Genomic DNA, 17,547 nt, shown 5'->3' on the forward strand with positions numbered 1-17,547 from the left:
TCAAGCCCTATCTTTATTTCACCAAATACGATCACAGACGAATCATTTTTTTTATGTAAACCAACATCACAATAACAAAATCATACAGCAAATATAATGCATTAATTTTTTCATAAAAATTAATTGTTATTTATTATTGTTGTAACTGAAAAGTAAATAAAGGAATATAATTTAAAAAATGTGATTTTATTTTGCTCCTAAATTATTTACTCATCGTGTGTTAATTTCTCTTGCTCATGTTTTTATATCCAGGAAAAATTAATATTATGCTGTTATTACTTATTAATTTTGATGCGGCACTAATATGTCTACCTTTCGCAGAAGTTACTAACGTTTTAAACTAGTGAAACAATTTTGATGAGTTTGAGGATACTTTGAGCTATCGGAAAAACAATCTGGTAGTTTTTATCAACATAAAATGCGCAAAAATTACGCCCTATATTTAGTTGTTACATGTATAAGTAAAAAATGGCTATCAGGCAACAGAATAGATTTTTTAAATTAAGATCTGTAGTGGAATCAAATTGATTACACAGTACATAATATTATACTAATGATCATTGACCAAAAGGTTTCCATAACCTTGCCGCATATCATAATATTATTATGATATGCGGCAAGATGGCTTTCCGTAATAATATTATTATGGTATCGTTAACTTCGTAATATACATTAAAATCACATACCCATTACCTAATGTAAATGCTTGAACATTAACTTTATGACTAAATACCTAATTAACTAAATGTATTATTACTAAATGTTTGTTGGCAAATGACAAGTTAAACAATTAGAATACTAATTTCAATTTGTATGTTGACATACGGGCAAGGACATCGACCCCTTTGTCTCTGTGGGTTAGAAGCTGTTCAGCCAATTAGGTTTGGTACCAGTTCATTGAATTTAAACGCAGGGAACTGACTACGATACGACTTTACAGCGTCCGACACGACTGCAACGATACGATTCACATCATAATTATTTAAGTTGTCATCGTTTGTCGACGTACCGCTGTAAGAATGTTAATCTTGTTTTCTTTATTCAAGTTATTTTATTGTAAAACACAGAGTCGCGTGTAATCTACCTACCGATAAACTTCCGAGCGAGATAGCATGCTCGGTCAGGCCGAATCCCTGAGATGGATTTCAGCTGTCGTATATAAATACCGAGGCACTTAGAAAACTTCGGTAGCGCGATGTAGGTTTGTGGCGCTAATTGTTTGTACCACAACATCTTTTTATCGTTAAAAAAACCGAAAAGCAGTCGGGTTATAATATTATGTTCGTTAATTTGCCACAATTACGCAGGGTGAACTTTAAAAAGAGCATTGTGGAAGATACGAAGACAGCGATTCGTGTTGTACGAAGCTACCTCGATCTTGATAAAAAACTAAAATTGTAATCATTTTAAAAGATATTATTCTTCTTTTAAACTGATAATTTCGATAAACTCCGGCGATAGTTAATTTTTGTGTTATTTAAATTTTCGATTTATTATAGCATTCATTTCATGATATACACTAAATAATATCTTGTTAATTATAACAAAACATTAAGAGGATTCCACACCGCCGTTTTTCCATACAAATGCTGTCCCCTGTTTCCTCCCTGGATAATGCCGGTAGAGTTATGATTTTTTTCCTGAATATCTATGGCCGCTATTAGTATGTCCCTATGTTTTCTTTTTTTTTCATAATTTAATTATTAAAAAAGATAAGAACGTCCAAAAACCCAAAAAAATGGCCAGATTTTCCTCTGTGTTCAAACACCCAGAAAACAAAACTGGCTAGAATATACAAAAAAAATAAAACATAGGAACACAGCTCAAGCCTTGCTTTAATTATTAATGAAAAAATTACTTAAATCGGTTAAGTTTTGGAGAAGGAATCAGCGGACAACGAATTGAAGATTTTCTGTTTTTTTATTAGAACTTTTGTCGTGTTGTCTCTATCGCGCTCTGCGGTGGGAGACTTGAGATTGGTGAGACAGCAATACATTTTCAAATACCTATTTTCAATTTCTCTCGCCCCTGGTGTATCCTCTTAATAAGATAAGCTACGAATCGTAGTCGTGTCGTAGAGACAAAGGGCGCATGTGACGGTCTACGCGCGTAGCGCCCTGCTACTACGGGGCTACTACGGGGCTACGGGCTACGACTACTACCACGAGTACTTATTAACTTTCTTCAGTTTTCTACCTTTTTCATGTGTCCACTATAGTTTTCGCTTACTATTAAGATAACCAATAATAATGTACATAGAAATGCAATATATAAATACTCTGATTTGAGTTGAGATTTTATATATTTTTTAGAAATTAACAATTATGAAGAATTACGCCAAGGACATAAACAACTGAAATAAAATTCGTACCTTAAAAAAAAGTTAATGTTAAAAAGACGATCGCGAGTATAAACAGTCTCCTGGCACGAAAAAACTTCGCCACTTAGCGAATTATGTCGCTAAATATAATACAGTTCGACGGCCCCAACTGACGTCATGGTTTTGGCCCCAACACATTCACATAGCTTAGAGCGTAGCTCTTGACTCGGTCATGGGTTAGATTCCCACGTTGGAAACATGTAATTTCCAAGTTTGGACAACGCAGGCCGATCACCTGTCTAATAAGTAAGATAATCCATGCGTCGGATGGGCATGTAAAAGTCGGTCCTGCGCCTGATTTCCGGCCAGTCGTATCGGTCGTCCGTCCCACTGGACTATGAGAGTAAAAGGAATAGAGAGTACTCTTGTGTACTGTGCCCACACATGGGCACTATAAAAATACACCTGGTTTCAATGAAACCGGCCACCGTCAAGGGAACCGATGCGAGGAGTTATTGTAGTCAGCAGTGGGTAGCCCGCTGCAGTTCATGCCGAACGTCAATCAGCCCGCGATTATGTTAATCAATGTATTTGTAAGCGAAACTCGTTAAACTGAACATCGGTTATCGTTCACATCTACACTGGATCCGTATATTATTTTTGAAAAAACATTTTTTTTCTGTTTTTTTTTTAACCAAAAGTACAGGTTCCAAATATAAGAAACTAATAGTGGCAATAATCTATTTATTTAAAAAAAATAACCAACTAACCCTGTTACGTACCTATTATGTACCCACTATCAGGGTCGTTCTCGCAACACAAATCTAATGATATTTCTCAAGCTCAAATGCGACAAGCTGTTATGGCTTCACAACGAGCCAAACTCCTTCCAGTCCCGCTGTAAAGATGAAACTGCAGAGTTCTGTATTAGTAGACATCTTGTGCGCTGACATCATCAGAAACGCCAGGATCCTGAAATCTTTGTCACTCACTGCACATCCCCCAACGGAACCCTAATCAAGTTTATTATAATGGCATTAAGTTCCGTGCTGTCGTCGCGTGCTGGCCCTAATTGTGAGCGCCGCAGCCGCCCCAGCCGCCCGCCCTGCGCCGGGCCCAGTTAGCTCCGCGCCCGACGCCGCGCCAGACCTGGCTAATTACTGTATCCGACCCTGACCAGGCCACCGGGGGGCCCAGACTGTCATGTGAACTTTAGTGACCAAGAAGCTGCAACAGAAGATATGAGATTGTCACGTTTGTATTATTCTTTTGGCGGTCTGCTGATACTCAGTCTGAGCATACTCAGTCTACTGATACAGTAGACTGTGTATGCTCAGTCTACTACATAGCCAGCTGCTTGCTAGGTGTGTGGACACTGTAACCAATGTCCTAAGTTAAGACTGGCATGTAATTATTAATAAGATATTTTAATCGCTTTATAATTAACATAATTAACTAAATTATAGTAGTAATTAAATCTACAATAGCCTCTTATATTGACACAAAATAAGTTGTTCGTGAAACGTTCCTATAAATTTCAAAGAACTTATTAAAACCTTTTAAATTATATTTTGAAGTCATACTCGCGACTCGAGTTACTGATTCGTCTCATCGAGAGCCCAGGCCCAGGGACAGAGACAGACACAATAATTTACACATCTTTTGAATTTATCTTTTTAATTTTTAAATAAAGAATGTAATAAAATGTGTGATGTGGATCTATTAATATCTGTTTTGCTTTGAATTTTGTATGAGACAAACGAAACATCTAGAGGTATTATACATCTAAACGGCCACAAACAAAGGTGGGTTTAAAAATTGAGTAGCGACTAATGACCTTCCGTACCGCTTTACAGAGATTCACAAATACTTAATTCGTTTTTAATTCAGCCCCGGACCCCGGGAGTCGCGGGGCATTATTCATGTCCCGGGAAAACGCGGGGTCCGCGGCCCCGGGCAGGGGTTCGGGGCCCGGGCAGGGGTACCAGGCATTAAACATGCACGCACAAGCGCCCAACACTTTATTTAATTAATGCCGAACAAAAGCTCCGCTCAGCTCGCTAAATGTTTCGGTAAAGTGTTTTAAATTTATTCCGCGCTGAGGTAATTCTCGTTTATTTTGTCCAAAAATAGCCCGTGAATCTGCATAGTTTTTACACGCTGGAAAAACACATTCTAGTTACATTAAGTGGACTACTATTTTTTTTTCGACTAGAAAACGCCCGCAACTCCGATGCGGCAAAACTCGTTAATCTCGCGGGAACAGCACATTCTTCCGGGGTAAACGTATCTCCATACCAAATTTCAGCAAAATCGGTTCAGCGGTTCAGAGATGACAGACAGACACACTTTCTCGTATAATATTAACTAGTGTGGATTTAGAATGAAAATACTGATACTCTACTCACATTTTTTAGCAAAATATGATAGTACGAGCTTTTGCCCGCGGCTTCGCTCGCGTTAAGAAGTATTATAAATTATATACAAACTTTCATCCCCTATTTTAACCTCTTGGAGGTAGAATTGATCAAAATCCTTTCTTAGCGGATGCCTACGTCATAAAATCTACCTGCATGCCAAATTTCAGCCCGATCGGTCCAGTGGTTTGGGCTGTGCGTTGATAGATCACCATATCAGTCAATCACCATGGAGTTTTATATATATAGATTATCGCAATCGATATTGTCGCAAGAACCAATGAATTGTTATATTTTTTTACATAATTTCCTCGAAGCTAATGACGCTGTCGGCTAGCTGGTAGGCGGGCGGTAGCTGGGTCTGCCAAAACGAAGTTCGGTCGTAAATTAGATGCACTTCGCAGTTCGGCGGAAGTCGAGACAGCGCGGCCGAGGTGTTCCGTACACTCTATGTTCTCCATTACCGTGCCGTACTTAGTTTCCGTACACAAACAGCTAAGTATAGTCAGTAACGACTACTAGGTATACGTTTTCCGTAAGTATATTAGATTGGTCGTTAATTGAAGTTATAAAATTATGTTTTTGAATAAATTGTACGATTTAACCAATTCAACAAAATGTATTTCGTTCAACTTTTTGCTCGTCTAATTTGCTTTTTGTGTGGAAAAACAGACGGAATGAAATATTTGAAAGAGGTTAAGGGTTTAATGGAGGTTGACAAAAACATGGCGGGAGATGTCCCGGGTTCGCGGGCTGCCCCGGGGTCGCGGGATGTCCCGGGTTCGGCGAAGAATTAGCGACGTAATTGACGGACAATTTGTAACTGATCTTACAAGGAAATTCAATTTGAAAGCATTAGAAGCTTTGTTACGATATTAATTCACTGTTACATTTCTAATTGTGGTTGTCTATGAGTAATTATAATTCTAATTTGAAGATTAGAATATTTTACTGCAAATATTTTTTTTTTTCATGTAAATATAGCGATCGTCTAAATATAAATAGAGCCTAATTTATAGGCAACCTAAAAACGCAGCCTTCAAAAATACATCTAGGTAATACGTAAAATACGCTCAGGTTCCGAATAAAGTAATATATCACGATATTAGGCAAAAGTCGCGAAAAACTCGCGGCGGAGACAGCACTCGGCGTGATCCACGTCGCGCCGGCACGCGATGCCGACGTTAGCGCCAGGGCCTAGACCGCCGACATAGCCTAGCGCTAGACCCACAGTAAGTGACAGCTAGGCAGGTATTGCCATAATAGAATAATAGTTCCCGAGCCGTCGGCTAGCGCTGTGATACTTACTACATCTGAAGCCTGCGTCACAATATTCTCGTTCACAAAATATATTTTCCGTCCCTTTATATAAATCAGTTTATACTAGTAACTGTTTTCCAAAACGTAGCGTTAAGACTTACAATGCAGAATTTAAAGACCTTGATATATTCAATATTAGCCTGCCTATTTATAAGTCAAAATTACAAAACCTGTTAAAAATAAGTAATTGTGTATAAATTATAAAAGCCGCATATCTTTCGGTAAAATTAAATAAGTAAAATTCTATGGAACTATTAGTTTTTAAGTAAAAATTGTATTATAATAAGATAATTAAAAAAAACTGTTTGTTTCCTAAATAAAGTAAAATAAAATATTATAAACTTTCAAGTTCCTGGTAACATACAAACATCTAGAAGTCAAAATTACCTTACGGCCATAGACGGACCGTATCTTGCAGTCGAAATCGACTCCAAAATGCGGTTGCCCCACGGCGATCTGCAGTTTTCATACTAAATTCATATCCGCAATACACGGACCGCTCGATTCTTGAGCAGGTCGGCTGAGTTGTGTCGAGAGGTCGGTCCAAATTACAAAGCGACCGCTCTAGAGTAGAAGAGTAGTGGCGTTAAAGTCGTACACGACTGCAACACGACCGCACCGCAGACCATACATACGTGGTGAAACTCGGCCGCAGAGCAAAAATGTAGGGTGGGACCGCGATGAACGAATTTTGACGCAACGGAGTTGCGGACGGCGACATCTAGAATTTTATAGAACAATGAGTATCTAAGGTCGTTAGCATAGTCTAAAGTCTAAACTCTAAACTCGTGCGCCCGGCGCGGCCACCCGCGAGGCGTGCTTGTTTCATGTCATCCCATAGAGCAGCGCTACGTTGAGCGGGTCAGCCAGATTACTATACTAGCCGGGCAGCCACCCGGGCACACACTCAACACTCAACGCATCGAACGCCCTAATCTAGTATTTTTAAGTAATTTTAACTTTCAAAAAAATCGAATACCTGACCTAGTGACCTAGTCACGGAAACTCGTACGGGTACTTGTCTATGAGTGACAGAAATCGCTTTCAATCAGGCGATGTATTATCTCATTTATTACCATTAGTAAATTAAATTAATAATATTATGTTTCCCATGATTAGTGAATTCCAAATCTTAACTTAGTAGCGCCATCTATGGACGAACAGTAAAGTCACTAGCGTTATTGTTTGAAATGAACCAGAAAAAGTTTCAGGGGTTCAAACGAATATGGCGGGGTCACCCACAGCTATAAAATTTCGTCGTGTGTAAGTTGTTGTCTTAGTAGAGCTTACCATTGATTTTATGAAATACTAGATGTCGCCCGCAACTCCGTTGCGCCAAAACTCGTTTATCACTGTGGAACCGTACATTTTCCGTGGACAAAAAGTATCCTATGTTCTTTCCCGAGACTCAAAGTATCTCCATGCCTCAGCAAAATCGGTTCAGCAGTTTGAGCGTGAAAAGGTAACAGACAGACAGACACACTCTCGCATTTCTAATATTATATTAGTATGTAAGTATAGTATGGATCGACATAGAAATCAGTATACTGGAATATTAATTTTATTATTATACCATAAGCAATGGTACTCGAACCGATCCTCATTTATTATTATCGCATCAGTAGATGCCACCGAAAACCAAACATATAATTCTGCCAAAATCATCACCCGCCACCACCACCAAACATCCGAATATCATAAAACTTTGACGGAACCCCACCTGTCCTACCACCATGTCGTGCTTAATAACATAAAACTTTCCCCACGGAACCCCACTTGCCCCACCACGTCGCCGCCGCCGCCGCCGCCGCGCCGCACTCGAGGCGATGGCGCTGACGCACGCGGTCGCTCACGGCGCGGCGGCGGCGGCGGCGGCGGGCGCAGGCAAGAAGGCCGCCCAGGTCCAGTTGCAGGCCGAACTCAACACCGACGACGACTTCGCCCACTTCCTTCAGAGGGATGGACTGCTTGGTAAGTTATGGACAGGCTAAGCGTTATACTAATTCTTAACCAGCTTATACGGATAGGACGAGCGTCTCCCCTGCTCCATGAAGTTACCCAAAAAAAAAACCTCTTGATGATTATTGTTTTCTGTCTGTAGTGGTGGACGTGTACACGGAGTGGTGCGGGCCTTGTCTGGGAATGGTGGGCAACCTCAAGAAGATCAAGGTGGAGCTGGGCGGCGACAACATGCACCTGGCCGTGGTGAGCACCTCCTAGTTAGTGCAGCCTACTTTCTGCTGTCAGCACCTAGAACGACTCATTAATTTGAATAGTAATAGCTGAATTTCTTTATTGTTTAAAACTGCTTTTGCTCTATGCGAGTAAATACCTAAGCAAAAGCTAGTAACGACGATGTTTGTAGTATTATTAGGGCATATTTTAACCAGTAATCAATACTGTTCCAGGCGAAGTCTGACACCATCGAGTGTCTCAAGAGGTTTCGGAACCGCAGCGAGCCCACCTGGATGTTCCTCGCGGTGAGCAACCACCACTGGCCATCAGAATCATCTATCGTAGAGTTTTACACTCTTAGAAATTTAAACTCTACATGGGCGTCGGCAGAGGGGTGCCAGAGGGTGCACTTGCAGCCCTTGGGAATCTCGGGATCAACAGGAACTATTGAAATAAAAAGCATTTTGTAACCCTATTACCATTCCGTACAAGGATAGTTCGTAATGTTTCTGCACTAAATGTTTTAATGTTGACATAAATAGACAGTCACTGTTGTTCGTAAAAAGTGAAAAGAAAAGAACAGAAAGAAAACTAAAATCTGCACCCCTTGGAAATTATTTCTGCCGGCGCCCATGAAACTCTACTGCATAAAACTGCTGAGAGCTGGGAAACTATGTATAGGAGCATTGATATCGTTGGTATAGGACCGGCTATATTTCATTTAGCTTCGTCGACATTTTTGGCTACTAGCTCAGGAGTTGCAGCAGTTACCACCCTTAAAGAACCATTACTCAAGTCTTCCCGTTCCGTCCGTAATTTACGGCCGCAAGTGACCCGCGACGCCCTTCGCGACTAATTAAAACACAAAGTTGGAGCTCTGTTAAATCGCTTTCGTTTCGTTAACTGCGAAAGTTTAACAACGATTAAACAAAACAAAACATCAACTAACACATTTGTTTCGAAGCTCGGGGAAATTACGTTTTAAATGGTCGTGTGTGATAACGGTGGCGTGTGGTGGCTGCTGGCGGCCGACGGCTATCGATCAAACGATTCTTTTGCCACCGCGGAAAACATTGTATATGGCAGATACCATAGATATTACGACTGCCTATATAATATGTACCTAACAGGTACCTTTTGGGCTTTATTCCCATATCTATAAGATCTAAAAGTATTCCGAGTAAGTAAAAGTACACGGTTTCGGGCTCGGCGTGTGTATTTCGTTAAACTAGAACAAAAACTACGCCGAAAGCTTTTATAATCTTCAGACATGATATATGCGAATAAATTGTTGTGCTGTCTATCATAGGGCGATATACTTACGCATAAACGATTTATGTAGTCCTGATGGAACCGACGTAAAAATTCAATAGGAAAGAGCCAAAGTTAAAAAAAAGTTAATTACCTTAAATCCCCGTCAATGCTAAAAAGAGTCATCAGATGATATTATTAAGAACACTCTTGATCACGTAAGATTTCAACCGCAAAAACTAGAGCAAATTCTAGGCTTTTAAGAGTTAACCAATCCGTGGAGGCGAGGATGCCACGCGCTGGCATAGACACATAGACATCGCCCTCCGCCAAGTCATAAACAAGCACCTATTAGTATTTTAATTTTTACAGTATACGATAATTATTATTGTTTATGCCTATGTAGCCTGAAATGGTTATTAACAAAAGTACAAACTCAACTGCACAGGGCGGACAGCTGTTGAACGTGGTGTTCGGTGCGGACGCGCCGCGCATCGCGCGCACTATCGAGCACGAGCTGCGCCAGGAGGAACTCGTGCGCCGCGGCGAGCAGCAGAGGGTGCAGCGCGCGCCGCACGAGCTCACGCCGCACGAACAGGTACCACGAGCTTCAGGAGCAGACGATAGTCCCCAAGAGTAACGAATTAACTTACCACGTGTTGGTCTCGGACACACCAGGCCGTGGTGATGATCTCCTATCACGAGGCCGTGATAGGAGATCACGGCCTCGTCATAAGTGATTCGCCACTGGCACAGAGTCTGACGTACTCTCGACAGCGTTGAGTTGTGAAGGCTATAGGAATTTACCTACCCTTGCACAGACTGTGTAGTCAGTATTCGATAACATTACGATTTGGTATTAACTGACAACCCGTATAGTACCTACTGGTAACGACGAGAAATATGATGCAGGAGGCGGCGGACGCGAAGGCGCGGGCGGAGGCGGCGCGGCGCGAGCGCGAGGCGGCGGCGGCGGCCGAGGCGCGCACGGCGCGTCGCGAGGCGCGGGCGCGCAGCATCGAGCCGTACTTCGGCGACGCCTGCCCCGCGCTGCTGCTGCCGCACGCGCAGAAACACTTGCGGAAGGTTACGGACGCCCTCGAGCCTTTCGGTACGCACCATACTTTAAATTCATACTCGACCGATCATAGGTTCTGTAGATTTTGCCAAAATATAAAATTATTATATTTTGGCAAATACATAAAATGTTCCAACCGTCGTCGCTGGCTTACGATTTTCAGGTGTGGTGGTAGCCGACAAGTGTCCGCTGGTGGTGGGGCGGGAGGTGGTGCGGGCGCTGGCGGCGGAGGAGGCGGAGCTGGGCGTGGCCGGGGCGGCGGCGGCGCTCGTCGAGCGGCCGTCGCTCGCGCTGCTGCTCAAGAAGCTACCCGACAGAGAGGGCGACGTCATCGGTAAGTTCAAACATTATCTGATCGTGTGCAGATTTTATCTCAAATCATAATTCATTGTATTAGGTATTTAAATGCGAAAGTGTCTATCCATCTGTTACGTCTCTACGCTTAAACAGCTGAACTGATTATTTAGATTACATTTGGTACAGAGAAAAGACATAAGATACGTTTTCAGTACGGTTGACGTGGTTCCCGGCGATACGAGCTGTGGGCATCGACGAATGTACCATCGAGGAAATTGATTCCACGTCAATGCAATATTAGCTATGATCGGTCGGCTGGGTTTGACGTAACGCGACCAAATTACTTAGGTATGCCATCTGCCTAGGAATCAACTTCTCTGATACTTAGTACAATAAAATAGTGATATTCTACACTATGTTCAACAAGAGCGTAACCGGCAAAATTAATGTTAGAAGTTAAATAAATGAAACAAAATTTATTTTATATAATTGTTTATTTATTACTTTAAAATGCTTTATCACTAATATGCGGTCCAGTCCCCTCTACTATGTATTATGGACTGATATCTCCGAGGCATATTTTCGATTAAATTTTCAGCGTAGTCACGGGACAATGTACTCCATATCGCTTTTATATTGCGACTTAGCTATGCAACGGTTTTTGTATTACTCATCCGTAGCTTTAGCTTCATAAGCGCCCAAACATTTTCTAACGGGTTTGCGTCTGGTGACTGTGATGGCCAGTCTAAAACATCAATACCGTGCTCGGTCTTCCAGGCGGTGCAGACACGGCTTCGATGTTTGGGATCATAGTCCTCCTGTAAAATCCATTTTTCGTTTGGGTTTTTATACCTACTTTTGACAGATGGTAATAAAGCTTTTTCATAAATTTTGTTCATTTTTGCTGCATCCGGGTTGCCCGTAAATACATACAAACTTCTAAAACCTCGTTTTGACAGGCACCCCCTAACATGCACCTTTGCTGGGTGTTTAACAGTGCGTACCAATAATTTGTTGCTGGAGGTTGACCAAGCACGAGATGTTATACTCGACGCCCAAAAAGAAGCTTCCTCTGAAAAGACTACGTGGTCCCAATCACGGTCAAGATTTTCCTGCGCCCACGCCATTCTTTTTTTAAAGTGAGTCTCGGAGAGAAGAGGTTTTTCGATAGTGCTCCTGTATTTCACTTCCGATTCCGCCAGTCGATTTCTTATGGTATTGGGAGATATATAAAGCCAATTTTCTTTCAGTTTTTCTTGAGCTGAACGTAGAGATAACCGATTTTTTTTTAAACATTTGAACGATGCGTTTGTCTTCGGCGGGAGTCGCCTCTTTCATTTTCCCTCTTTCTAGCAGGTCATTAACGCTCCGGGTTTCAGAATATCGTTTCACCTACTTGCTCACGAATGGTCTTGACTTCCGCATGTATTTGGCAGCTTGAGAATGCGACATTTTTTACCCTTTTGGGTGCAAGCAAAGAAACACTGCTTCATATCGTGACGCGACGGCGGCACTCAAGGCGAATAACGTCGCCAACTCGGCGCATGCACACAGACTCCTTTGTTTTGTGCTAAGCATTTTAGACAAAGAACCACTGAACATGTTTCAGTTGTTTTTTTTTAATTTGGTTATGATTTTTGACGTAAAATGCCGGCTACGCTCTTGTTGAACACACTGTATATTAGAACTATCCCGACGTGCGCTGTTCGGCGACGGGGTGGGGGCGGAGGAGGATCCACCTAAGCGGTACGTGGGGGAGGAGCTGCGCGCGGGTGACGTGCCGGGCCTCTTCGTGCCCGCCGACCGACACCAGCGCGCCGCCGTGCTCGACCTGCTCTTCCCTAAGGTACTAGCTGGAGGTCTATTTACTGATTATAGTCGATGGATGGTTTTCTTCTGCTTTGCAATTTTTTGAGATTTCATTCTTAAAAGTTGCTGTGATTTATTTACAAGTTATGCTAATATTAGTGTAATTAACTATTAAGTATTATACTTATAAAATTATTTAAAGAGGGATAATACAGGCCAAAGATATGTTGCCCACCAATTGCCCACTTTTTAAAATACACAGACGGTGAGCGCGGTGTCCCCGCCGCCCGCCGCGCCGCCGCCGCCGCACGTGGCGGTGGTGTGCGGGGCGTGGCAGCGGCGCGCGGCGCTGGCGGCGTCGGGCGCGCAGCTGCTGTGCTACGGCTTCTTCGCCGACGCCAGCATACACCAGCCGCGCCTGCTCTGCAAGACTCTGGACCAGTACGAGGACCGCCCGGAGAAGGACTAGTGAGAATCCTCTGACTTACGATCCAATCGAAATTTCATTTTATCACATTCCATCTCCGCAGAATGTGTGGTATAGATCATCCTGTTATATTTTTATGTCGGCAGCTCGGAGACGGTGGTGATGATGATAGCGGTGGGCGTGGCGGAGCCAGCGCTGGCGGAGCCCGAGGCGGTGCCGCCGCCCGAGCCCCCGGAGCGGCTGCTAGCGCTGGGCCCGCTGCACGTGAGCGCGGACGCGGTGGCCGGCGCGGAGGAGTGCGCGCGCTACTTCCCGCCCGGCTACACCGAGCCCGAGCACAAACCCAAGCCCAAGTCCAGGAAGAAGAAGAAGGTGGGACTCGGCCGAAGGTTTAGTGGTTTTGAATTTTCTTGTTACGACTTCACGGGTATATTTATATCTACGTCGGAGATTATTTTCGGTGAATATTAAACACAGAAAAAAATACTAAGCGTCTAATAAATTTTCAGAAGCGTCACGAAACGAAAGACCCGGACGAGAGCCCGGAGGCCGCCAACGGCACGCCGGAGGAGAACGACGCGGACGCGTCCGGCGACGCGGGCGGGGACGACGGGGAGGGCGGGGCGGACGGCGACGGCGACGAGGGCGAGGGCGGGGCGGACGAGGGGGAGGGCGGGGCGGACGAGGGGGAGGCGGGAGCGGACGACGCGCGCGCCGACAAGGCCACCTCCCCGCCGCCCGCCACGTGACCGCGCAATTCTGCACAAAGGCCGTGTAGTATTCGCTCTATGCCCCGCCTTCGTCTAGCATGCGCTTCGCTCTCCGGTTAGCAAAGTAGAGATAATGTCCTCGGGGCGACAACACAGATTGAACGCCTAAAGTAAATAAAAAGCTGCTGTAATATTCTAAAATTTGTATTTATTTATAAATAATTAATTAATATAACATACCTAAGGCAAGTGAAACGAGACGAGCTGAGAGCCCCTCGACCTGCGGTTACATATTAGAATTTACAAAATTTGAGATTCGGCCGAGCAGTTTTCAGTTCGTCTGGTTTGTCATTATCGATTTAACAATAAAATTACATGAGTAACGACCGTCGATTTCCGATACATCCTTCACACCACCGAGTCTTTGCGATTCCTGAAAATACAAAATTACAATTTCTTAACATAACGAAATCCTATACATTCAATTAACATACTATGCGTATTGCGTAAGTATGATATATAGAGTGTATGGTCTCACCATATGTAATGTGCGTCGTGGTGCGGCGCGCGCATGACGCCGACGCCGCCGCCGAGCCGCCGGTAGTTCATGGCGCCGCACAGCCGCCACTGGTTCGACTCCGGGTCGAACACCTGAACACAGACAAGATACTTCAGTACATTACGACTAAATCGTTAGTGCGGGCTGTCACTTATAATCGATATTCCACTAGAATGATAGCCGATGTTTTATAGAAAAAAGGTCTCGAAGGGGAATACATCAACATCAAGACACTAGTCGAACACCTGACAACGTACATGTAGCTCGGCATAAGATATTTCGGTAGCACCATAGTACTGACCTCTATGGACTTGAGGTAAGCGGTGCCGTCGAAGCCGCCGACGGCGTACAGCTGGTCGTTGACGACGGCCAGGCCGACGCCGGAGCGGCGCGAGGTCATGGCGACGACGGGCGCCCACGCGTCCGCGCTCGGCTCGTACCGCTCCGCCGAGCTGAGCTCGGTGCAGTCGTCGCGCCCGCCCACCGCGTAGATCTGGCCGTCGAACACCGCGCAGCCCAGGTGCTTGCGCCGCGTCGACATGGGCGCCACCGCGCACCACTTGTTGGCGCGCGGGTCGTACCGCTCCACCGTGTTGAGCGGCGCCTGCCCGTCCGACCCACCCACCGCGTACAGCTGCCCGCCCAGCACCGCCACCGCCACACCCAGCCGCCGCGTCGTCATCGGCGCCACCTTGCTCCAGCGGTTCTCCTTGGGGTCGTAGCGCTCCACGTGGTTGAGGCACTGCACGCCGTCCTGGCCGCCGACGGCGTACAGCGCGCCGTCCAGCACGGCCACGCCCACGGACGTGCGGCACGAGGACGTGGGCGCGACGGCGCCGCACCACTGGTTGGTCTGCGGGTCGTAGCGTTCGATACTGTTGAGGTAGCTCTGGCCGTCGTGGCCGCCCACGGCGTACAGAAGGTCGTGCAGCACGGCCACACCCACGCCGCAGCGCCGCTTCGACATCGGCGCCACCATCTTCCACTCGGCCGTCTGCGGGTCGAAGCGCTCTACCGATGCGATGGCGTCGCCCGAGCACCACCCGCCCACCGCGAACAACACCTCACCTGAAATATAGATTTTCGTGTGTAACCATAAACCACACAATTCTATCACAATAAAACAACATAATGATAATAACTTTTGTAGTTGTAAGTGGCATTTAAAATTATTATCATTTGCTAATTGTTATTATTATGGTAAGTATTGTGCGTAATTGCCCATGTAAGTAAAGTAAATTACCTCTTCTGGTGGGCTTCCTGGGGCGGGTGCGGGGCCCCTGCATGAGCGGGCGCTCCTGCGGCAGCAGCAGATAGTTCTTGGCCTCGTCCAGCAGGTCACGGCAGGCGTCGTCGGAGCGGATGAGCAGCTCGGAGGACACGGTGCCCACGAGGAACTTGGGGCTGAGCAGCGGCAGCCGCACGTGCTGCAGCACCTGCGCGAGGTGCTGGCGGCGCTCGGCCACGTTGTACTTGACCCAGGACATGACCGCCTGGAAGGTCTGCTCCTCGGAGCGCACGTTGAGCTCGTCCGAGGCGACGATGTCTATGAGCTGCGCGGCGGGCAGCAGCAGGAACTCCTCGCTCTCCATCACCTCTGGGAAATTCTGTTGCGTGAACTTGTCGGCGATGCGCAGCAGGTCGCGGCACGAGTGCGTGTCGGCGAAGGCGCGGATGCCGAGGCAGTTGGAGCAGTCGAGCTGGCGCTTGAGGAACTCGCAGCACACGTCCTGGATCTCGGCCAGCTGCAGCAGGCAGGCGGCAGGCAGCAGCGCCTGCACGTTGCTCTCCTCGACGACGATGTGCGCAGTGTAGCAGAACTCGACGAGCTGCTCCATGGCGCTCTCGTCCACGTCGCGGATGGTGACCTCGGTGGCGCGCGACTCGGCCAGCTCGCCCGTGAACATGGCGCGGAAGTAGGGGCTGCAGGCGGACAGGATGACGCGGTGCGCGAACAGCTTGCGGCTGGCCACGTTCAGCACCACGTCGCACAGCTCGCGGTGCCGCCGCAGCGCCGACAGCTCGCCCAGGATGGCGCGCGGGTGCTTCTCCGACGTGTGTGACAGCCGCGCCCCGCCGCCGCCGCTGCCCCCACCACCCCCGCCGCCCGGCGATCCCCCCTCCCCCATCCTGCACGACATACGACATTATTATCTTGTAGCAGATCAGCAAGGCTAAAATGGTCACATTTAGCAATTCCTCTCAATCAATTCAGCAGATGAATTGTCAAAACTGTCAAACTGACAAATGTCAAATTAGTACGAATTACTAGACATTAATGGCAAACAGACCTGCATTTTGCGATTTTAAAAAATGATTCTTCAAAGGGACCATTTAACCCCACAGATGATATTCTTATGATAATCGACTACACTTTTTATTACACCAAAGCTTGAAAATTAATTCATCAAGCCCCATACGGTCACCGGTGACCGAGACACAATAGAAACGGGTTAAGTATTCTTGTAGATAATAATAAACATGTCTTGTACTTCTTGTTATCTGAAATTTAAATTACCTTAAAGTTTTACAATACTGATTTACTATAATAATTGGATGTCCAAAACAAATAACTGCTTGAAAAAATAATTAAATGATAACTTTTTAAAACTTTAATTTAAAACACTTCATTTTTCTGTAGGTAAATGTTCATTATCATAATCAATTGGTAATGACATTGAATTTTAAAAAGTAAACATGTGCCCTTGTGCGGCATCATTAGGTAAGTTTACATGTTGTTAACATTCTTAATATTATGATATGTTCTTGTTTATGTGTAAGAATATTAACTATCAAGGTTGATGACTCAAATAGCGTTTTCGGCATCTGAACTGTTCTGGGGCAGGGTGGGCCGCCAGGATATGGAAAGATCCGAAGTTTAAATTAAGAACATTAACTATGTATTGCATAGAACTGGTGCAGTGCGTAGTTTATGTTCTTAATTTAAATTTTGTATGTTTCTGTATCCTGTCAGCCCACCCTGCCCCAGGGCAGTTCAGATGCCGAAAACGATAAAAGATAAATAAATGACTATTAAAACCTGTAACTTTTTCTGTTTCCATCATCATTCATGACAATTCCATAAAATTTTTATTTGCAATATTTTGTTTGCATTAAAAATTAGACTAGTAATTTTTTTAATTTATGCAAACCAAATATTTAGCTGGTTTTGAGCTTCTTATTA

At 45.0% G+C, this 17,547-nt stretch overlaps 3 protein-coding genes across 3 annotated transcripts; 2 read left to right on the plus strand and 1 right to left on the minus strand.

Moving 5' to 3' along the window:
• Positions 1–7,883: 7,883 nt before the first annotated feature.
• Positions 7,884–13,136, plus strand: LOC121727148 (thioredoxin domain-containing protein 3-like). The gene is made up of 8 exons (XM_042114829.1): positions 7,884–8,028; positions 8,159–8,262; positions 8,466–8,537; positions 9,932–10,081; positions 10,396–10,594; positions 10,725–10,895; positions 12,544–12,704; positions 12,930–13,136. Exons 1-8 carry the CDS (start codon positions 7,884–7,886, stop codon positions 13,134–13,136), a joined length of 1,209 nt encoding a protein of 402 aa, XP_041970763.1.
• Positions 13,137–13,259: 123 nt separating this feature from the next.
• On the plus strand, positions 13,260–13,843 carry LOC121733391 (protein TonB-like). The gene is made up of 2 exons (XM_042123626.1): positions 13,260–13,466; positions 13,604–13,843. The coding sequence occupies exons 1-2, from the start codon at positions 13,260–13,262 to the stop codon at positions 13,841–13,843; spliced, it is 447 nt and encodes a 148-aa protein (XP_041979560.1).
• A 149-nt stretch (positions 13,844–13,992) lies between these two features.
• Positions 13,993–16,492, minus strand: LOC121738981 (kelch-like protein diablo). The gene is made up of 4 exons (XM_042131650.1): positions 15,607–16,492; positions 14,665–15,431; positions 14,343–14,455; positions 13,993–14,237 (listed from the first exon to the last, which is right to left on the minus strand). The coding sequence occupies exons 1-4, from the start codon at positions 16,490–16,492 to the stop codon at positions 14,213–14,215; spliced, it is 1,791 nt and encodes a 596-aa protein (XP_041987584.1). The 3' UTR covers positions 13,993–14,212.
• Between the last annotated feature and the right edge of the window lie 1,055 nt (positions 16,493–17,547).

Source organism: Aricia agestis, chromosome 1 (assembly GCF_905147365.1).
Source record: "Aricia agestis chromosome 1, ilAriAges1.1, whole genome shotgun sequence".
NCBI lineage: Eukaryota > Metazoa > Arthropoda > Insecta > Lepidoptera > Lycaenidae > Aricia > Aricia agestis.

What these genes read in the sequence shown, in the direction of transcription:
- LOC121733391 (XM_042123626.1), top strand. Translation starts at nt 13,260, where the DNA reads ATGATAGCGGTGGGCGTGGCGGAGCCAGCGCTGGCGGAGCCCGAGGCG. An exon ending in AGTCCAGGAAGAAGAAGAAG is followed by an intron (nt 13,467 to 13,603) that starts GTGGGACTCGGC and finishes ATAAATTTTCAG; the next exon opens with AAGCGTCACGAAACGAAAGA.
- LOC121738981 (XM_042131650.1), bottom strand. Translation starts at nt 16,492, where the DNA reads ATGGGGGAGGGGGGATCGCCGGGCGGCGGGGGTGGTGGGGGCAGCGGC. An exon ending in CAGGAAGCCCACCAGAAGAG is followed by an intron (nt 15,432 to 15,606) that starts GTAATTTACTTT and finishes TCTATATTTCAG; the next exon opens with GTGAGGTGTTGTTCGCGGTG. An exon ending in CTTACCTCAAGTCCATAGAG is followed by an intron (nt 14,456 to 14,664) that starts GTCAGTACTATG and finishes GTCTGTGTTCAG; the next exon opens with GTGTTCGACCCGGAGTCGAA.
- LOC121727148 (XM_042114829.1), top strand. Translation starts at nt 7,884, where the DNA reads ATGGCGCTGACGCACGCGGTCGCTCACGGCGCGGCGGCGGCGGCGGCG. An exon ending in CCACCTGGATGTTCCTCGCG is followed by an intron (nt 8,538 to 9,931) that starts GTGAGCAACCAC and finishes TCAACTGCACAG; the next exon opens with GGCGGACAGCTGTTGAACGT. An exon ending in CAGAGAGGGCGACGTCATCG is followed by an intron (nt 10,896 to 12,543) that starts GTAAGTTCAAAC and finishes ACTGTATATTAG; the next exon opens with AACTATCCCGACGTGCGCTG.